This window comes from Nylanderia fulva, unplaced genomic scaffold, assembly GCF_048542155.1.
Source record: "Nylanderia fulva isolate GAGA-0341 unplaced genomic scaffold, ASM4854215v1 Scaffold359, whole genome shotgun sequence".
Classification (NCBI taxonomy): domain Eukaryota; kingdom Metazoa; phylum Arthropoda; class Insecta; order Hymenoptera; family Formicidae; genus Nylanderia; species Nylanderia fulva.
This window is the reverse complement of record NW_028190432.1, coordinates 50,337-73,400: the sequence shown is the minus strand read 5'-3', so window position 1 is coordinate 73,400 and position 23,064 is coordinate 50,337. Positions and strand designations below refer to the sequence as shown.

Sequence of the window (23,064 nt, the reverse complement as noted above, 5' to 3'; positions counted from 1 at the left end):
TACAAAAAAATATTTTGTCTCAATATCACAATCACGAAGAGCACAAAGCTCAAGACGAAATCAATTCGGCGACCGCTAACAATTTTGAATAATTTAACTCGCAACAATCGCAACGATTTTTCTTCACGAGAGAGCCGCGAAGTTCCCAAATAAGACCGACACACGAGAAAATCAGTCCGCTCACCGTCGTCAACAAGTATTGCAATTACACGCGTCAAAATTCTCAATAAAGCGCGGACCGGAGTTTCTCTACCTGCAAGCCGAGAAGATTTATCGATCGAAATTATAGATTCACTGTTGTATCCCACTTCTGAATTTTGTGGGGGTTTTCAGAACATGAATAATTAAAAATAAAATATTATAAAGAGTTCGTCAGGATGTATTTGATATATGGATACAGTTTCTATAAGCACTTACTATACTCGATATTAACCCGAGGCAGGTAGGTCAACTCAGAAATAATAATACATGTGTCTCGGTCGATGTTTCTAATACGACTCTCTCGAATAATATACATGCTGTCGCGAAACGGAATCATTCGATGATCATGCGCAAAGTGATCTCACGCATCACGGTTAGGACACGTGTCCAAAATAATACGAAACATATATAATCGCCTACAATTCCTAGGAAAAGAACTCCGTCTCCGATTCCGAAACTATCCGGATCTCCGGGACCGGTGCCCCGAGTTGAGGTAGAAGCGTACTCTGCCTCTGTTGAGAAATCTCAGTACCCGGGAGACCACCGAACACCCTGAGAGCCATCCTGCCGTCGGCACCTGGGGTAGAAGCGTACTCTGCCTCTCCCGAGTTTGTCTCGGGGCCAATCGACACTCTTTTTCTTCAAATAAGCCTCTCCTGACTCTCCGGCCGCTCTCAAGTGGAGACCCGCCGCTTGTGTCGCGCCAACGTGACAGCCGGTGCATCCTACTACCTGCAGTTCGGCGGTGGCACGCCGAGACTGCATTTACGCTGGAGAATAAACAAAATTCTCCCGCAAAAGAATCTTCTCGCGATTTCCGCGACGCGCCGCCCACTCTCGCATCTACCCGACCGACCGTCCCGCGTAGGGGTACGCGCCGTACCCCATTTCGCCGTTCAACGCGCCCCTTACGCGTAGCCGTTACACCCCCCGACTTCTTATACCCATGCGTTCGGCGTTAACTCCAAAAGTAGCCCCGCGGCCATCAGTCTCGGTTTCCCCACCTCCGCGATTGCGACCCGCCTTGACACCTGTCAACAGCAGATTCTGTCCGTCGGGAAAAATGCGCCTACACACCGGGATCGCATCCGATCTATCCTACGATACCACGTGCTGGTGCATCCGAACCCAGTTTACATTGTATGATTATTCGCGTTCTGAGTATATTTTGTATTATAGAATATTCGCGCTTTGATTTTATGTCGTATGCGCCCTATGCGGTTCGCTGATTCTATTCAGTTTTGATTGTATGTTATTCGCGCCTTGCGCATATTGCGTGTTATAATCTTTGCGCTGTAATTTTATGTCGTATGCAGCCTACGCTCTGATTCTATTTATTATGTTACTCGCGCTCTAAGTATATTTTGAAGTATACTCGCGCTCGGATTCTATTTTGTATATTACTGCAGTGTGATTGTTTACACGAATAAACGGTTTTATCAGTATTAAAATCCACGGAGTCCTGTCGACCCTTTCACGAGCCCTGATTCCGACTGAGCAGTCCGACGCTCGTGATAAGCGGCTGTTACAAACTTATTGCAATTAAATATATTTTGTAGTTAAATTAATTAATGTTTTCTTTAAAGTGCATTGTAATTTTGAAACTTATCAACGCGCCGAGTTACATTTTTATAGGATCCCCTCCTAAAGGGAATTTGACATTCAACTCGGAGGTCCTCACCAGAGAGACTTTCTCAGAAGGAGAGTCCCCCTCTACAACATGGACGCCCTTACTCCAATGCCTTTCGGCTCCCGGTAAGAGGGCGCCCATGCTGCATTTATGTCCGAGAGGAGAGGCTGCGAGCTCCGTTGGCTGGACAAGTCCAGCCCCCGAAGCACACTCCCCCCTCCACGGTTACGGCTCTCTCCGCTCTCGTAGGAGTTGGGATTTGACCGCAATCAAGGAGGTTGCCCATTTGGGGGCCTGGCCGCGCAGCGCGCGCAAAGCGCAGGCTACCCGACCCGACCCCCGTTTAATAAGAGATCTTCGAGAGGGAGCTCCAGGACTTAGTTGTCCCCGGCCTTCCCCCCAAGACCTCATCCTGAGTCTAAATCAGACGCAGGCGTTAGAGGAATACACCCTCCCTCCCACGATAGAGAGTGAGAGGAGGCATGTCCCCGTCCTCTCCTTCCTCCACGTCGCTCTCTGTTTCTTCCCCCCACTCTCTTCTTCTACCTCTATCTCGCTCGCGCTCTCTTTCCTTCTCCTCCTGCCGCATTATGTTCTCGCAGGAAGAGAAGGCTCTCCATTTTTCTTTTTCTGCCACTGCCGCCTTTACTATGGCCGGCGATGACAGATCCTGTCCTATCGCGGCCACGAGCATCACTCTCTCCCCCGCCCAGGCAACACAGTCCTGCAGGATGTGCTGGGCGGTATCCCGCTCGTGGCCGAAATGCTAGTAACGTATCATGCGTTCCTTCCCAATACGACTGAGGTACTTACCAAAGCAACCATGCCCAGTGAGCACTTAAGTCATTCTGTAACACCTTCATGAGCCCTGTTTAGCTAATCCGCTAAACAGGGTTGGATGGCCCCGATGGTACTTTTTCCCGAGAGGCTTGAGTCTAATAAGCTCCCGGCCCATTCCTCAATTTTATCACAGCCAGCAATTTCAAGTTCGTAACTGTGATAGTTTATTTCCGCTTTGTTTGTTGCTTGACTATAATATGCTACGGGAGCCCACTGATTAGTCTCCTGTTTTTGCAACAGAATTGCAGTTAACGCTATTGCACTAGCGTCTGTGTGTAGTTCGATTGGAAGGTGTGGATTATAGAGTTTTAGTACTGGTTGGGCTATTAATATCTGTTTGAGAGTGTTAAATGCTAATTGACAATTTTTGTCGAATGAAAAAATAGTCGATTTCTTTAAAAGATTATTCAAAGGTTTAACTATTGATGTGTAGTTCGGAATAAATTTCCTGAAATAGTTAGCCTCAAAAATCTTTGAAGTTCTACCGTTTTTTTGGGTTGTGGGAAATTTTTAACTGCGTCAGTATGACGAGAACTAAGTGTTATTCCTTCCGGTGAAATAACGTATTCTAAATAGTCAATAGTATTTTTAAAAAAATAACATTTTTGATAATTAAGTTAAAAATTGTACTGTTTTAGAATTACGAGGACTCTTTTAAGGCTGTTGATATTTTCTATAATTGTAATCGAAGGGATTAATATGTCGTCCATATAAATTATAACCTTATCCTCTCTAATACTAAGAATATTTTTAAGTCGGCTCTCCAATTTTTAATCATCGTATTTATCTCGACTAAAGAGCCAAACGCGATGTTATTGCGTCAGATTAAGATAAGAAAATTTGGAAACTAAGGAATTATCCTCTCTAATTAGCGGTCTTAAAATGTACACGAGTCTCCGTTGAAATTCAGCCGGAGCATCGTAGAATCCGAAGGGTAATCGATTGTATTCAAAATTCCCGTCTGGTGTCTCGAATGCGAAATATTGAGTAGATTCCAGATGTAATTTAATATTGTGGAACCCGTCTTTGAAGTCAAGTATAACGTAAAAATCTTTTTTCCCCCGAGGCTGGATAAACAGTTTTTAATATATGAAAAACAAGAATTTTGTCTCACTACTCGTTCATTCAGGGGACAAAGATCTATGCAAAGACGAAATAACCTGTTTTTCTTTTTAACTAAGACGATTCGAGCACAGTAAGGCGATTTACTTTCTTTAATTATTCCTCTAGCTAAAAGATCGTCAGTTAATTTTCGGATTTGCTGTCTTTCAAAATTTGCAAAACGTCTGGATCTATAATTGTAAATGGAATCGTTTTTAAGTGAAACTTTAACGAAGTAATCGTCGTGGATTCTATCAATTTGTGTATTTTCTATGTTTTTAATAGTAGAAACTAGTTGTTTTTTAATTGAGTCATCAAAATCGATTTCCATATTAACGAGGATATCTTCTAAATTATCAGATGGGCCTCTATATTATCAATCGATGCTACTTCTCGGAGAAGTTGTAGTTTATCTTTTGTTTCGTTTAAGGACGGTTTGTTTATAAGTTCGATTTTATTATCAATGAGAAAATCGCGTCCTATTACAAAATTCGTAGAGAACAAGTCACCTGTTTAAAACATATAATTTAATGTTTGTCGGGATATTTGAAAATTCTTCTAATTTTATTTTTGTTTCTACCGATCCGATTAAATCTAACGGGGTACCGTTTACCGCTAAAAATGAGCTAATTTCCGAATTAATTGTAAGGTTTTTCAAATTTTTCGTATGCAGAACGGCAAATCAATGATATAGGACTACCGGTATCCAAAAGTGCATTCATCTTACAAGCAATATCGCCAATTTTGGAAAGCGATTGAACAATTTTACCCGTTTTGATGGATTTTTGTCCTTCTCACTCACTACTGCTACTGTTGTTTCATCTGACGATTCGTCTTTGATTTCTGTTACGGCTGCTGACGATGATGAGATCAAAGGCTGCTTTCGTTATTCTTTCTTCTTTAACTTGGTGCAATCAGACCGGAGATGACCCTTAGTTTTGCAGTAAACGCAGAAGACTTCGTTAGCTATTTTTGATGGTTGCGTTTTCTTATCTTCAGATTTGTTTCTTGTTGATTTATTCTCTTTTTTCTCTTGCTTGATTCTTGGTGCGTTTCCACACGAAGAAGTTATGTTGCGCATGTCTTCCAAAAATTAAGCTATCGATTTCGCTCGAATGGGCGCGGCGACGCTTTTCAGGGCTAAGCTTCCTATTCCGTTAATTAGTAAATGAATAGCGTCCTGTTCTGGTAAATTCATGCTCTGCATCAATGCAATCTTGTCTATTGCGTATTCTTGAAATGATTCCTTAGTAAAATTCCACACGCGAATCTCTATTTTTTGCAAAGCCACGTAAAAAAGGATTTTTTTTTTTAAACATCTTAATGATAGCTTCTTTAAAACCAGTCCATAATTCTATAGCTGAGCCGGTATTTGTGTCATATCAACGGCGAGCCAGTTTTTGAGCTTATTTGTTGCTGCGAGGAATGTTATGTTTGATGAGATCCCATAGATTTGCAAGACCTTTTATTTTCTGTATCCACAGTTCTACATTCTCGTCCTCAGATCCACTAAAATCCGGAATCTGCGACGACAAAAGTTGAACGGCTTGGGTCGGTGAAGTAGTAGCCAGGGTAGGTTGCTGCTGTACATTTGGTGTACTGAAATTGTCTTCTAGCCTCTCCCCCTGAGACATAGAAGCTGGATTGACACAGGCACGCTGATTCCCGTTTCCGAGAGATAATGCTTCTAATAACTGCTTCATTGTCTCTTGATTGTTGATTTGTGCTTGTTGCTGTTTAATTTGTTCCACCAGTAATGAGCAATATAGCGGTAAGGATGCTTCATTTGATACTGCACTGTGAGTGATTTGTTGTCCAGAAGCTTCCGATGAAGGCGAGGCTGCTCTTGCTGTGCCTGCTTCTTTAAACGTGTTTAGCACTCGATCTGATCCTGCTCTTCTTTTTGCATTAGAATGCTCGAAATATGCCATGATGGCATCGATACATTTTTCTCGAGTATTTGGTACTGGGAGATCGCATTTGGCGACTTCTTCTTCTAGCGCTTGTTGCGTATAACCGTTAAGCTGTTTTCTCAACATTGTCTAATTATAATAATACATGAATTTTAAATCGTCTAATAGAGCCCAAGCGCGAAAAATTAATTCTTCGGAACTGTATCTCTTGGTTTGAGATTACTAAGTTTCATATATAAATTAATCTCGAACTTACATATGGAGAAAAATAGGCGAGAAAAGTTGGTAAGAGCAGTCGCCCGGAAAATTAAAGACGTGGGTTCGATTCCCGTTTCAGCAACTTTTCGGACCTATATTTTTCTCGCCTATTTTTCTCCATATGTAAGTTCAAGATTAATTTATATATGGAACTTAGTAATCTCAAACCAAGAGATACAGTTTCGAAGAATTAATTTTTTGCGCTTGAGCTCTATTGGCCGATTTAAAATTCATGTATTATTATTATTAATAATATTGAGAGCCGACATATATTTCTTATCTGATTTTATTTACACCTGGGCCTAATCATGGCGTTATTTAATAACATCTACTAAAAGGCAAATGAAAAATATAGGATTGAAAGGGTCTGAATAGCTTAGTTGGTAAGAGCAGTCGCCCGGAAAGTGAAAGACGCGGGTTCGATTCTCGCTTCAGCGATTTTTTGGACCTATATTTTTCTCGCTTATTTTTCTTTATATGTAAGTTCGAAATTAATTTATATATGGAACTTAGTAATCTCAAACTAAGAGATACAGTTCCGAAGAATTAATTTTTTGCGCTTGAGCTCTATTGGCCGATTTAAAATTCATGTATTATTATTATTAATAATATTGAGAGCCGACGTATATTTCTTATCTGATTATCTAATTATGTTATTGTTACGTTCGAACATAAAAGGAAAATATCAACATCAACACCTGTTACTTGGTAAGAAGTTTTTGCAATGCACGATTTGTTTTAATAAGTATTTATTATTTTTTCTTCTGGAACGACGCTTAATGGATGCCAATTCAGTGCCGACACGCACAAGGTACGATAAATTGGCGAGAAAACATCCAACGCGTAAAATTGTCTAGCGTAATGCCACGTAGTATATACCCGATAACGGCACGCCAAGAACAAAATTTCGAGAAAAGAAAAAAAATTAATGTTTACTCTCATATTCTTCGAAAACAACGCTCAAATGATGCCGACACGCACAAAGTACGATGAATAGGCTAGAAAACATCCAACGCGTAAAAATTGTCTAGCGTAATGCCACGTAGTATATACACGATAACGGCACGCCAAGAACAACTTTTGTAGTAATAAAAAAATTTAATGTCAACACGCACTTTTCCGCGATAGAAAGGACTATATCTCTTCTGAGAGAGCGAGAATGATCGCTTCAACGAGTCACTCGGGCGCTAATATGGCGACGAGAGTCGCGTGATTTTGTCCAGAAACCGCACGGATTCGATACTCGATATGGCGACCGAACAAAGCACTTCCTTGTTTCTTCACAAGTCTTAGACTTACAAGGGAAGTTCGGCAAGTGTAAAATTCAAAAAAATCTGAAACTTTGTATAAGTTTAGAGTAGATGAACCTAATCACGAAACAATTTTTTTTAGCTGCTGATATTCGGTTTTAGGGGTGCAGCATCCCCTTAAATAAAATCGGTGTTTACGTTTTCAAGCGAATATCGCCGAAATAATGAGAAATATAAAAAAATGTTTCCAGCAAAAGTTTTATGGTTTCGAAAGCTCTTTATAATGGCATGATCATATTTTGCAAAAATGTTTAATTTTTCAAAATACCCCCACCACGTATCTTTTTTTTTTAATATTTAAATTTTTCTTGCAACTAAAATTAAAATTAAAGTTTATTTCACGCCAAATTCAACCATATATAATAAAGTTGCGATCCGTAAACGTGTTTTTGAGAAATAAACTGAAAACATCCTTACAGGGTATGCTGTCAATTTTAATTCAAACATCTAAAGGTTGTATAAAAGCAGTTGTTTTTTTTGGTATTGTTAAAATATTTACTTGTTTGTCTTTTGGTACAAGTTCTATACAACCTTTAGATGTTTTTGGCTTTAGAATTTGGAAAAATTTTATTCGAAGCTTCTCTGATAATGTTATTTTAAATAATTACGATATAAATTTACATTTACGCAATAACATTATAAAATTACAGTCTTTGGCACACAATCAACTTTCTTCTCCAAGATTTCGAAATTTATTTGAATATAGTTGGTATAAAAGTGGCTATTTATCAACACGGCCTGAAAAGTTTGAAAATCCAATCAATTACTGTTATTTTAAAGAAGAAAAACATATACCGAAATGTAGCATTTGTGATAAAATGGCTTTTATACGTTGTGCATGGTGCAAAAAATACTTCTGTTTTGAACACTTCTTTGAACAATACCATTATTGTAACAATTATATAGAATAAATAATATCTTATTTTTGTAAAAACTACTATATTATTTATAAAATGTGTAATATACAAAAATCAGTTACGTGATTAGATTTATTACGAACATCTGTTTCATCGTTATCTTGTATTGCGAAAAATTACAGAGAGAAGGGGAGAAAGAGAAGTCATAGCCAAAATTAGCGGGCCGATAAAATTGACAGCATACCCTGTAAGGATGTTTTCAGTTTATTTCTCAAAAACACGTTTACGGATCGCAACTTTATTATATATGGTTGAATTTGGCGTGAAATAAACTTTAATTTTAGTTGCAAGAAAAATTTAAATATGAAAAAAAAAGATACGTGGTGGGGGTATTTTGAAAAATTAAACATTTTTGCAAAATATGATCATGCCATTATAAAGAGCTTTCGAAACCATAAAACTTTTGCTGAAAACATTTTTTTATATTTCTCATTATTTCGGCGATATTCGCTTGAAAACGTAAACACCGATTTTATTTAAGGGGATGCTGCACCCCTAAAACCGAATATTAGCAGCTAAAAAAAATTGTTTTGTGATTAGGTTCATCTACTCTAAACTTATACAAAGTTTCAGATTTTTTTGAATTTTACACTTGCCGAACTTCCCTTGTTAGTCTCTTAACTGCTTGAACCGATTATTCATTATTCACCTCGTCTGCGATACTGACCGCGAGCCACGTGTATCCGCAAAAAGACAAAGCTCGGTATAATTGCATAAACGATCGACGTACTTCCGCGTTGATAATTGCGATACTGCGGACGTCGAGAGCCGGGAATGAGAGGATAGATTTTATCCCACTTCTGAGGCTGTAAGAGGGTCGTTTGATTCCTAATCATGGAAGAACATAGGTCAAAATAATGAGGCAGGGATTAATCAGTAATCACCTTAGTGGTAAACTTAGTATATTCTTAAGTAAGTAAGTATTACAAGGAAGGCTCTAGAGAGACTGACTGTCTCAGCCCGCGCTCGTCTCTCTATGTCCTGTCAACTTCCGGTGGCGCTCGCTCGCCAACACTCTACATAAGCACCACCTCAAACGCCCTGACACCTAAAGGTGTCTCCACAGCGGGTTATTTCTTACTATATATATATATATATATATATACATATATAACAGACTATTATAATCTATTTTCTTGTTACGCAATTATCCTATTATTTTTTCATAAGAATATAATTGTTAATTTTATAATATTTTAGAAAAAATAATAGGATAATGGCGTGACAAGAAAATAGATATTATTATATGAAAAAATATTTTCATAATATAATCACATATATGTATTATACAGTATTGCATATCACATATTTAGTATATTACAAACATATTCTTTCATAAATACAATATATATTTATATAATAATATTTGATATTTGTGTTGATAAACTTTTTGATATTTGTTACTTTTATTATGTTACGTTATCATTTTATACTATTTCTTTCATAATAATTTTCTGCAACGTTACCATTGTACTACATCTTTCATAAATATATAAATCATTATTATTGGTAAAGATTGTTTCCTTATTTTACATCAATAATTATGTACTTATAAAAAAAGAAAGTGTAGCAAGAAAGTTATTATTATAAAAGAAATAATTTAAAATGATAACAAGAAAGTAGTTGCAAATATCAAAATATAAATATGCATTTATATACTTACTTAAATACATGTTGTATTCAATACTATATAATATGTAATATACTTTTTTGTATGTAATATATTTTTTTCATAATAATATAATCTATTTTCTTGTTACGCAATCATTCTATTATTTTTTCATAAGAATATAATTGTTAATCTTATGAAAAAAATAATAGGATGATTGCGTAACAAGAAAATAGATATTCTTATATAAAAAAATATAGTATATTATAAATAAATATCAAAACACACATACCTGTTATGTGTGTATGTACATGTCAAGAAATCAAATCAAATATATAACCCCGCACGTCAACGTGTATCAGTACATACGAAGCGCCTTCAGCGCAATCTTGTGTCGAACGCTCAAACTACAGAGTTTAACGCATGCGATTGGCTGTTGCGTGAATGATGACGACGGTGACAGAGACGTTTCTTAAAAGAAATTTTTCATACTTAGACTTTGCATATAAATATTTTCGCTTACAAAGTACGTAGAGCAGAAATAAAAACACTTTTATTATATAATTCAAACCCAATCTATCGATTAAGTTTAGTATAAACTCGATTGCTTCAGCCGTTATTGAGCATTCAAAATTTATAGTAGACTCAACTCTCCGCTTCGCGTAAAGATACACGGTGTATCGGCTATTCCGGTAACAGGGCGCGAGACACTACCGTATCTCTTAATATATAAAATTGGTAAATAAATTCCAAGCAATGCAACAAAGCGCCGCATGTGATGAAATAGTCGACCCTTATTTTTCCCGACTTTATTGCTGCAGATTTTATACGTGTAAAGATGCCGAGTCCGTACTCCTCTTTATAACCTCCGTACATCATCATTTGATTTTTAATAAGTTGTATTTTAGGGTCACATTTACGGATGGGTTAGGGATCACAGAGTACACCATAAATTTACTGACACTGATGCAGATCCATATAATGCACGTAAAGGATTCTTTTTTTCGCATATTGGTTGGATTTTGGTTCATAAACATCCAGACGTCATCAGCAAGGGTGCTATGATCGACTTGAGTGATCTTAAACAAGATTGCCTTGTGGTCTTTCAGAGAAAGTACGATGGACATAGTTTATTCTGCAGGAGCAAATTTAATTTAAAAAATATATGTATATATTGTTTATTTAACTTTAATGGTTTTGTTTCTTTTATTTATACTTTTTTTAGATGGTACCGATATTTGATGTTATTTTGCTGCTTTATCATACCGACATTAATACCTTGGTGGGTATGGAGTGAGAATCTGTGGTGTGCGTGGCATCTTAACATGACTAGATGTGTCATAAATTTACACACAATATTATCAATAAATTCCGCAGCTCACATGTGGGGTGTGAAACCATATGATAAGTACGTACATACTTTTGTGTGTACATATTATATTTATATATATTGTACTTATATGCTGTACAACTTATTATATGTAAACATATACATACTATTATTTAAAATTAATAAAAACATATACATACTATCATTCAAAATTAATAAATTGTTTATTGTATTATATCGTGGTACTATTTAGAAATGTTTATTTTATCACAGATCAATTAGCCCCACCGAAAATGCAGTTGTCTCTTTTATATCGTGTGGCGAAGGCTGGCACAATTATCATCACGTTTTCCCTTGGGATTACAAAGCGGCGGAACTTGGAAATTATAAGCTCAATATTGCTACAGCTTTTATTGATTTTTTTGCTTATCTAGGTTTAGCTTATGATTTAAAAACTGCATCTGCCAAAATTGTGAAAAAACGTGCTCTTCGAAACAGCGAAATAAATTAAAATAAATAAAAAATGTATGTGTTACATGTAATTCTTAATGTGATTCAGTTGTAAGTTATAATAATATTGATAATAAAATAACTTTCTTTAATGCTTGAAAAAGATGCAATTAATTTTATGTAAAACATTTTGAGTGAGATGCGAAATGTGAGATAACGATTTCTGTTGAATATTGCTTGAATGACTAAAAGTTATTATGCCTTAAAGTTTGCTTTATTTGCTTCTTACACAAGTGAAATAATGTTTTGATTTTATGTATAGGAACAATAGAGTATCGTTTGCCTTGGAAGAATACGTTTCATAATATTGATATGAACTTAAATACATAATATGATAATAATATAATGATACAAAAGATTCAAGAACAATACAAAATATTTGTTTTAAATAATTAAATTAAATAAGTAGATACAGGTTGCATAAATTTAAATATAAAAATAAAAAAGAAAGACAAAGGAACTAACGCCGTAATTATCGCGCAAATAATTATTAAATATTGTTACGTCCTGCAGTCTCCACGATCCTTTCTTTCGGAGAACGCAATGCGATATCTAAAATATAGCAGACGCATAGAAAACTCACGTAAGCATACGATCTGACAGGCAAAGTAAACATAATCCGAGAGAGCTAAATCGTCAAAATAAAAGATGTACAAACCGCGAGAGCCAAACAGACTAATCTATAAATTCTAAACTATAACTCGCGGTGCCTTAAAGATAAGCTAGTTGACAGTTCTCTAAATGAGATTTACTCTAGTATTAGGCCCTGCTTACTTTACGATTCTTTCTTTCGGAGAACGTAAAACGATATTTAAAATATTAAAATATTAAATTATCTGCAGATCGCAGACCCGCAGATAAGCCATGATGTGACAAGCAAGGCAAAACATTTTCGTGCCTAGAAAAATATTAAACTATAACCAACTGTTCTCTTCAATGAAACTAATTGAGAATCAATAAATTTTTAAAGATTAACCGATTCTAAGGCCGGATTCACACCTTAGCAGAAAAGCAGAAGCCAATTAAAACTCGCATTGATAGCTGAAAAATTCAATTTATTAACTCGGACGGGCGTCTTTCCGTATGAATATATAGATTGTGTAGTTAAATTGCAAGATACACGTTTACCACCGCGTGACTCATTCTACAGTTCCTTGATCGGTGACACAGTATCGAGAGCGATTACGCGCACGCCGAGAACGTCTGAAAACGATTTTCCCTTGGAACGCTAGACGAATATAGCGATCTATATTTGAAAATCGATGTCTTGTTATTAGCAGATATTTTTGAAAATTTTCGGGATAGTTGTATTAAAAGTTATGGACTCGACCCCGCGTATTATTATACCCTTCCGGAATATACATGGGATGCCATGTTAAAACATACAAATATTACGTTTGAATTATTAACAGACATTGGCATGGTCATGTTTATCGAACGGAGTATACGCGGTGGTCTACATAAGTCAATGTTCAAGCAGATATGCACATGCTAATAACAAGTATATGCAATCGTATGATCCATTGAAACCATCATCGTATTTCATGTATTTTGACGTAAATAATTTGTACGGATGGGCAATGTGTCAACCATTGCCTTATGCCGATTCTCGATGAGTCGATGATGTATCTAATTTTGATGTATCATCTATTGCGCTCGATTCATCTAAAGGCTATACACTGTAAAAAAATTTTGTGTAAAATTACAACTATTATAGTGGGTAATAATAGGACCCACTATAATAGTTGTAAATTTCCACGCGTTTGTAAATTTGCAATGTAGAAGTAAAATTAATTTCTTCCTTTGTAATTGAGCTGATTGCAGAAGTAAATTCACAATATATATGTAAAATTATAAAACGGTAATGTAAAAATATTTTTTACAATTGTATTATTAAACATTCAAATATTAAATTTACACAACAGAGTGTAAATGCACAAAATGTGAACTTAATAATAGTTCACGCGTTTGTATTGTTACAAATAGAAATATGAAATTCACATTGCAGAGATTATGTTTACCACACCTTTTTGTAATATAATTCTGCATGTTTGTGATATTACACTTTAAAATATAATTTTTACTACAATTATTCAGGAAGATTATACCAGTTAGTAATATATATATATATATATATATACATATATATATAATTCTCAATATGCCGCGTGATTAAAGAAATACCCTGTTTCAAAAACCTTCAATCATTTTTATTGACAATGTTAATAGCAAAAAATAAAAGATACATATTTCATTAAACTGTAATATATAATATAATAATTATCTAATGTAATATTAATAATAATAACTTTTTGTTGATACTTATTCAAATAATTCATATTACATTTGCAAAAATAAACGTATATATGGTAACCATATAAAGAATTTCTTTTAGTAATACCAAAATAAAGACAATTTAAAAACTTTATATTTAGCATAAAAAATAAACCCATTAATTATATGTATTTAGTAATATAAAAATAAATATATTAATTATATATTTAAGAATAACTAACGAAAATAAATTCTTTATATTTGAGATTACAAAACAAAAATATATTAATAAATTATATTTAAAAATATAAAAAAAATAAACTTACATTATAATTTTACACCAGTAAAAAATATTGTAATATAGATATTGTTATATACTTTATAACCAAAATCATTGTTGTTTCGAAGTCATCGAATTATTAGTATAATCACCAAGAGATTCTCATTGCAAAATAATATATGTAGCGTGTTTTCAAGTGGTTTTTATTTTGATCTTCATATGAAGCTTTTTATAGACTTTCACATAGAATATAGAATATAGTGGTAATAGATTATATTTCTACTTTTGTAGAAATCTGAAACAAATAAAAATAGTACAGATTATAAAACAAGTATTAAAATGTATAAAGATATAAAGTGTATTACATATTTAATATAAATAACGTATATCATAATTTTTTAATATGAATAATGCTTACTTTTATTTTATGTTTGTTACATGTTATCTGTAGCAATATTTTCTTGATCTGATATGTTTCTCAATTTATTAAAAAGTGACAATACTTTGTATTTTGTTGACACCTTATGAGATTTTGAACCACAAGCTGGATGAATATTTAAAAAATATTTTTGTAAAAATTCTAAGGTACATGTACTATTTTTGGGATATTCCATATTGAAAATGTAATATACAGACATCAACATTTTTAAGGCTTCATAAAAGCAATATGTCCTTTCAATCAATAATTTTTCTATATATAAATAAAACATTCGACATGCTGGATCATCTGTAATAATTAAATATATGATAATTAGAGCAGTCACAAATATATATTAATTTACTATACTATAAAGTCAAAATATAATTAATACAATTATATAGCGAAATTACCTATGATTATAATACATGGTGCTACAACTGGTGGTTCTATATTTTCCAAGGGTGTTGCTTCCTGTTTAATAAATTAACTTTAGTTAATAAAATGTAAATTTGACACATTCATAAAAAAATTAAACACAAAACATATTTAAAAAATATTTACAGGATATGTTTTAAATAATTCTTGAAAATCTTCTTTAAAATGTTTCATAATAATTTTTATCAATTTTAACTCTGTAGGATTATTTGAATTAATGATATCTTTATATTTTTTATGCTGTCCATAAATAAGTATTTTGTCTTGTTTTTTTAAGATTTCTTGCTTTAGAAGATCTACTGAATGTCCCATTAATTGCTCGTAATGCCAAAACATATATTTTTTTTTAAAAGAATTGGCCATGTAGTTTTAACATCTTCAATAGTAGGTGTTTTATAGACATCATTAAGAAACAATCTTTGCGCCGGATATGTAGTTTCAAGATACAAATTAATTTTATGTTGAATCTTAGGATCGCTTGATGAATCATCGTGAACTATTTGACGTAGAAATTTAGCCTTGTCCTCTATTGTCTCTTCTGTTTCTGTGTCAATATATTTTTCTGGCTGCCAATTATTACATCCAGCTTTAGCAGATAATACTTTTTTTTGTTTTCTTAGAGGTATATTTAAACTTTGACTTAGACATCTTTTCATATGTGGTCTATTTAAATAAGAATTTCGGTCTCGAAGTTTTAAATATATTGAATGAGATCCGTCTCCAAAACATCTGCCATCCTCATCCATATCTTTGAAAATTTGTGGATATTTATCGACATTGAAAATTTTGTTTAAAATATGTTTTCCTCGAATGTGTATTTCGAAGACAACCATTTATAGGATTATGAACATTTAAAAAGAAAGAATAACTACGTTGAAAAATATCTTTAATTTTTTCTTTTATATCGTCTTTAAGATCGCTTTCATTTAAAGTTGTAATAAAGTGTTCTTGAATAAGTGTAAATATAGATGACATACCATCTATTACAGCTTGTAGAGCAAATTCTGTTAGGAAATATTTTAATATAAAAACAGTTAATCTCGGCTCGAATTATTGTGTTACAATAAAAATAAAATCTCAACGGCAATCGGAGCCTGTGCGGACGACATGCACAAAATTAATAAATTAAAATGAGATCTCAAATCAAACTCATTTATTAAATTCTAAACGTTTCGACCCACTTCGGGTCTTCTTCAGTAGCTGCAAAATACAAAGAAACAAAAATAAAAGATAATCGGTACAAACAGAAAATTATAAAACTCATATACATACAATCCGCAAATAAATTAAATATCATTCTCCTCCCTATTTAAACCGTCCGGCCGTCGGAGCGTCTCCCTAACGGTGACCATCGTCAGGAAGGAAGCAGAGCAGTGACTCCCTTACCAACACTAATCAACATAGTATAGATTAAACGTAGAAAAATCCACAAAAATTAAAAATTAAAAACCGGGAAGTACACTCACCCCAACAGTAAAAACAGAGAGAAGACGATGCTACACGTGACACATCACTCTAACGACTGTGCGGTATTCTACCTCGACCCAGTCGATACATATATACGCAAAAAACAAATATAAAAATATAAAAATAAAATATGAAAATAAAAATAAAAACAACTAAAACTTATCAGCACTCATGTCAAAGGTCTAATAAAAAAACCGGCTATGTATAATCACAAAGCTAGATTTTGGTAAATTTTTCTATTAACAGATCAAAATTCTCGTTTAATTTATCAGTGTCGCTATGTAAATTTAAACTATTCCTCTGCCGTTTTATGTGGATCATTTCGGATATCAAACGTTTACCTAAAAAAGGCTCCTCGTCTAAAACTTTTACATCCTCCCAATTAAATTCATGGTTCAATAATCTATGTTCCGATATGACTGATAATTGTGACGCGTTTCTTTTTATGTTGTTGCGATGTTCTTTCATCCTAGTTTTCAACAATCTACCCGTCTGCCCTACGTACGACGCATCACAATCCATACAATCAATTTTATAAACTACATTGTTATGGAGTTCCCTTGGTAACTTATCCTTGTGTACTTTAATAAATTTACGGAGACTGTTAATTGCTGTATAGGATGGAATGACATCCAAATCACGTGTAATGTCCTCAATTCTCTTCGATACATTATTAATATACGGAATATTAAAGTACGAAACTTTTTTCTGCGTAAGGATCTTGTCATTGCATATATTTGCTCTATTGTTATGCAACTTATTATTGTAGCGGAAGAACAACTTTTTTAACCGCGCTTGTAATGTTTGAAATATCAAATTGAGAGGATAATTATTAGACAAAAGAACTCCAATCATAGACTCAAAGTTACCTTTATGGAATTTCGGATGAGATAGCCAAAAAACTCTATCAATGAGGCTGATAATGGTGCCTTTTTTATGACAGAGAGGATGCTGCGATTCAAAATTTAAATATCTGCCTGAATACGTCGGCTTATGAAACAAATCAAACTCAATGCTCCCATTATTTATAATAATGGTGACGTCTAAAAAATTCAATCGGTTGTCAACCCCCTCCTCCATGGTGAACTGCAATCTAGGATGGAAAGAATTGAAAGTGTTTAAAACAATTTTAAGCATGGAGGGTGGGGCCGCCAACGCGATATCGTCAACATATCTAAAATAAAATGGAAATGACATTGGAATCGCAGCAATCGCTCTACTCTCCAAATCTTGCAACGTGATATTCGCAATGATTGGTGAGAGGGGGGAACCCATAGGCGTGCCAAAAGTCTGTTGATAACATACATTATTAAACATAAAATAAGTCGAATTCATAATAAAACGAATTGCCAATAAAAATTCATCTCGTGGAATAATACACTCTTTTTCAATATACCCCCATCTGTTAATTAAACTATCAATAGCGATATCCAATGGTACATTGGTGAACAATGATGCAACATCTAGTGAAACTAGCTTCACATCACTATCCACACATAAACCATTTAATTTGTTCACTAATTGGAAACTATCAGAAATAGCCGAATCAGGTTTCGGAATTGCCTTATATATTATCTTATGTAAAAATTTTGCCAAGTAATAAAGAGGTGTATTCCTAGATGACACGATGACACGTAAAGGGCAATTCGGTTTATGCACCTTCGGCAGACCATACGCTCTCGGTAGAACCCCGTCCGTGCAGTTCAGGGATTTATATGTTGTTGAAGAAATGTAATTCTTCATTTTCCATCTCATTAAAATTCCGTGTAATTGATTAATTAGGTTCCTAGTCGGATCTTTTTTAACAACAGTATAAGTATCCCGGTCAGCCAGCAAATCACACATTTTGTCCATGTACATATCTCTGTTCATCGCAACCGTGATGTTACCTTTATTAGGAAATATTTTGTAGTCAAATTTAAATATAATTGTGCTATAGCTTTTTCATTATTGTTCACATCACACAAAAATTGATTTAAACTTTCCTTTTGCAAAAAAAGATTGTCATTATTACTGGTATCAAAATTACTGGTATCAAAATTATTGGTATCAAAATTTATCAATTCTTTATTAGTAACAAATTGCTTATCAAAATTATCACTTGGATGATGTCTACATATGTGTACTGTATAAGTGCTGACTGTTTTGAAAATTTTATTAGTAGAACAAGCTGGATATCCGCAATAAATCCCAATTTTACTTTGTCTTATATGTTTATATAAATGTTTATTAAAATTTAATCTATCGTTAAAATGAGCATTGCAATTTCTTTCTTTACAACAATAAGTTATGCATGTTTGTTTTTTATCTGTTGAATGCTGTCTAAAAATATGTTTCTTAAAATTGAGATATTTATTAAATTGTTGCCTACAATTTTTGAACAGACAAATTATTTTTAAATACGGCATGTCTTTATGAAAAATTTGGTGCTTATTGTACAAAAGTATAGATGAAAATACACAGTTGCACATTAAACATTTGAACATTATTAATCAAAAAATTGTATATCAAAGGAAGGAAAAAATTGGATTTATGAAGGAAATTTTAGATATATTCCAAAAGTAATAACACTGTAACATTTAATACATAGAATTATTAAAAACGAAAATAAAACTATCAAATATAAATATTTTATATATAGTATATGTTCATTAACTCAGAAAATAATTATATGTGTTGTGTTTTTATATTCTCTCTTATATAGTCATTATTTTGTATTGAATTATATTCAAGATATCTAAAAATTATTCAATTTTTTTGTATAAATTATTAATGATTTAGTAATATGTTTTAGTTACGAAAAAATAATACATTTACAATTATATTGAATTTAACTAATTACAAAACATTGAATATAAAAATATAAAAGCATATGCACATAAAATGTTTTATATATGAGTTGATATTGTGTGTGTGTATTATAATAATATTTGTCATATTTAGTGTCAAAATTCAATAAAAAAAAATCGATGAATTTTTTGCAACTTTTGCAATATAGATCTCAAAATAATTAAATAAATAAACTATCGAGCTTACCTTTTTTTTAAATTGAAACTTTTGAACAATAATAATATAATAGAGATTATTTTTTTCCTTCAGTCTTGTAGAAATGATATTGCAACGTATCACGTTCACATGCGCACCTATATATAACATCATAAATATATATCATTAATTATATACATATAATATTTTAGGATATACCTAATAACACTTGAGAAGGGCCCGTACCCTAAGGCCGAAACGTGTACAGAAACAATTTTTTATCGACAAGTCAGGTCGAACTATTAATAAACAAAACACTATGATTTTAGGTTACGTTAATTGTACAAAAAATAGCTGATCTAAACAATGCGATGGAATTAACGCGATTGCGACTAGATAAAAATTATACTAGTATGTAATATTTTTAGATTACATTTTTTGTTTCTATAGCCATGTATATATACTGTGTAAGAATTTAGCACATGCCATATAAAACATTTTTTCACATGCCATATGAAACATTTTTTCACAATATTTGTGCGCGAAATGAATGAATATCAAACAAGGAATCGCGAGTATATACATAAAAGACTTAAATTTAATATAAATATAAATATATTAAATAATTTCACTATTAAAGTCTATGTACAAAAGACCTACTATTTTTCCCTTTGCTGATTAACCTATTGTACGTGTTTCGAAGAAAATTAATAAAATATTATAGTTACCTTTCTTGTAGAAAGTTGAAACGTAGAAGGCAAGTAGACAAAAATGGATCTCTTCCTTTTCTTGTGCGGAGAGACACTCTAATACGCACTCGTAATATACACTCGTAAGACGTACTTGATATACGCATCACTGTTGATCAGTTAATAAGAACAGTAACATGTCGCGACGTGATTGCCAAAAAGCGGGAAATGCGACAACAGCGCTCCCCACTTCCACCTATGATCGCGTAATATAGCGCGCATGGCATACGGATATACCACACGATTTAGAATATTACGGTTGTATTTCATAATATTACAAAAATTTCGATAATTACATAAAATATTTAAAATATTACATTATTTCGTAAGTTTCCATGTAAAACAAGATATATTTACACAATAAAAGACAAATATACATAATTTTTGTGGAATTACATAATTTCTGTAAAATTACATGATTTTTTATATTTACCAGACTAGTCATGTAATTTTTACATCTATTATTTGTGTAAATTTACTGAATTTTTTTACAGTGTATCCTTGAAGTAGATTTAGAGTATCAAAAAATTTATATAAACTGATAAATAATGCTGTATTTGGTAAGATGATGGAAAATGTGCGTAATCGAATTGATGTAAAACTTATAACATATTGGGAAGGGAGATACGGTGTAGAGGCAATGATTGCAAAACCAAATTTTTATAGTAGAAGCATCTTTTCAAATAATTTAATTGCCGTAAAATTACGTAAATTTGAAGTAAAATTTTATAAACCAATCTATGTGTAGGCATGTGCATACTCGACATTTCTAAAACGTGTTTATACGAGTTTCATCACGAATACATGTCACCGCTGTATCCTGACAAATGCCGGATAATGTACACCGACACAGATAGTCTTATATATCACATTCAATGCGAAGACGTGTATGAGAATATGAAGCGCGATGTATGCAAATTTGATACGAGCGATTACGCTGCGGACAATGCGTACGGTATACCGCTAGTGAATAAAAAAGTACCAGGTCTAATGAAAGATGAAAACAACGGCTCGATAATGACTGAATTTGTAGGGTTTAGAACAAAAATGTACGCTTTGCGAGTGGATGGTAAGAAAGATACAAAAAAAGTCAAAAATGTCAAGAGTAACGTTATCGCGAGAACGATAACGTTTGACGATTATACGCAGTGCTTGAATGAAGAGATTAAAATGACGCGTCAACAATCTTGCATAAGATCCAAAGCTGCATAAGGTATACATCATTTGCGAGACAAATATTATGTAATTAATTAAGTGTGTTTGAGAATTAAATTCTTTTATTCAAAAGGTGACTTATCCTGTTGTGCCGCGCGATCCTCTCTCACGCAGCGCGTTTGTGAACAGTATACGTTTTACAAAAAAAAGTTTCAGACAAAAATTGTAGGAAAAAAATCTATTTACTAATCTTATCAATTTGACCTTAGACGGCGTTATACAATAATTTTATTAGTGTTTTGGAAAGCTCTCTAAATAAGCTACGAGAATATGTAATAAAAAATATAGGATTCCATCTAAGAAATTCAAGGTGATCTTATTCTAACCTTGGTAACGCAATCCAAGGTCAAACTGATAAGATCAATTAATAGATTTTTTACAACTTTTGTCTGAAACTTTTTTCTGTAAAACGTATACTTTTCGAGATTTTTCAGTGTTCCGTCCTTTTTGGGACACCCTGTATATGAATATATATACACTTATATATCGATTTATTTAACAATCTGTCTGTCTATCTATCGAACTATCTATTGATTTATCTATTTATCTATCTATCTATATGTCTGTCTATCTGTCTATCTATTTATTTATCTATCTATCGATCTATCTGTTTCTATCTCTCTGTCTATTTTCTCTCTTCTACATTGCATTCTTTCATACATGCACACGTATATAATAATTGTTTTAAAATAATCTACATTACCAAAATAAAAATAATTAAATTTATAATCTAAAAATATATAAAATTTTTTTATGAATATAAAGTTTTAGTGTATAATTTTTTGTAATAAATAAATGATTTATATAATTTATTCTCATCTAACTACTGCTCTGTTTTGATAATAATGTTTTGATAATAGTGTTATTATCTATTCAATCTCAAAAATACTCTTCAATCTTTAAAAATAAAATTTTATATAAATCATTTATTTATTACAAAAAATTATACACTAAAACTTTATATTTATAAACAATTTTTATATATTTTTAGATTATAAATTTAATTATTTTTATTCAATTATTTACTTTATAATCAATTATAAAAGATAGGCCTGTTTTTACACACACACACACACGCGCGCGCGCACGCACACGCACACGCACACACACACACACACATATAACTTGTTAGCTAAAATGTGGACAAAAAAATTTTTACACCCTAATCTACATACATACATATATATATATATATATATATATATATATATATATATATATACATATATGAGTGTGGCAAAAATTTTTTTTGTCCACATTCTAGCTAACAAGTTATATGTAAGTGTGTGTGTGCGTGTGTGTGTATGTGTATAATAAGCTTATCTATAATAATTATAATTGATTATAAAATAATCCTTTGTAATAAATAAATGATTTATATAAAGTATTTTGAAGATTGAATATAATAATACTATTATTATCAAAACAGAGCAGTAGTTAGATAAGACTAAATTATATAAATCATTTATATATTACAAAAAATTATCCACTTAAACTTTATAATCAATTATATTCATAAAAGATTTTTATATATTTTTAGATTATAAATTTAATTATTTTTATTTATGTAATGCAGATTATTTTAAAAAAATTATATATACGTGTGCATGTATGAAAGA

At 32.6% G+C, this 23,064-nt stretch overlaps 1 protein-coding gene, 1 long non-coding RNA gene and 1 pseudogene across 5 annotated transcripts; 1 reads left to right on the top strand and 2 right to left on the bottom strand.

Moving 5' to 3' along the window:
* The first annotated feature begins 10,226 nt into the window (after positions 1-10,226).
* On the top strand, positions 10,227-11,653 carry LOC146722172 (acyl-CoA Delta-9 desaturase-like). Its single transcript, XM_085485274.1, has 4 exons — positions 10,227-10,235; positions 10,688-10,893; positions 11,005-11,187; positions 11,383-11,653. Exons 1-4 carry the CDS (start codon positions 10,227-10,229, stop codon positions 11,618-11,620), a joined length of 636 nt encoding a protein of 211 aa, XP_085341400.1. The 3' UTR covers positions 11,621-11,653.
* Positions 11,654-14,359: 2,706 nt separating this feature from the next.
* Positions 14,360-16,490, bottom strand: LOC114943184 (uncharacterized; annotated as a pseudogene). Its single transcript, XR_014925289.1, has 5 exons — positions 16,302-16,490; positions 15,156-16,229; positions 15,005-15,065; positions 14,592-14,900; positions 14,360-14,468 (listed from the first exon to the last, which is right to left on the bottom strand). The product of XR_014925289.1 is annotated as an uncharacterized LOC114943184 (transcript).
* A 20-nt stretch (positions 16,491-16,510) lies between these two features.
* LOC114943186 (uncharacterized) lies at positions 16,511-20,578 on the bottom strand. 3 transcript variants are annotated; one of them, XR_014925290.1, is made up of 4 exons: positions 20,210-20,578; positions 19,533-19,639; positions 17,366-18,385; positions 16,511-16,563 (listed from the first exon to the last, which is right to left on the bottom strand). It is a non-coding gene; the product is annotated as an uncharacterized LOC114943186 (long non-coding RNA). The 3 variants fall into 3 exon arrangements; XR_014925291.1 differs by lacking the exon at positions 16,511-16,563 and having other exon boundaries at positions 17,216-17,786; positions 18,156-18,385; positions 20,210-20,577; XR_003821968.2 differs by lacking the exon at positions 16,511-16,563 and having other exon boundaries at positions 17,216-18,385; positions 20,210-20,568.
* Positions 20,579-23,064: the final 2,486 nt, after the last annotated feature.

Bases quoted from the DNA above. Each gene is read 5' to 3' on its own strand.
- LOC146722172 (XM_085485274.1), top strand. The intron at 10,894-11,004 runs GTACGATGGACA...TACTTTTTTTAG, and splicing joins CTTGTGGTCTTTCAGAGAAA to ATGGTACCGATATTTGATGT. The intron at 11,188-11,382 runs GTACGTACATAC...ATTTTATCACAG, and splicing joins GGTGTGAAACCATATGATAA to ATCAATTAGCCCCACCGAAA.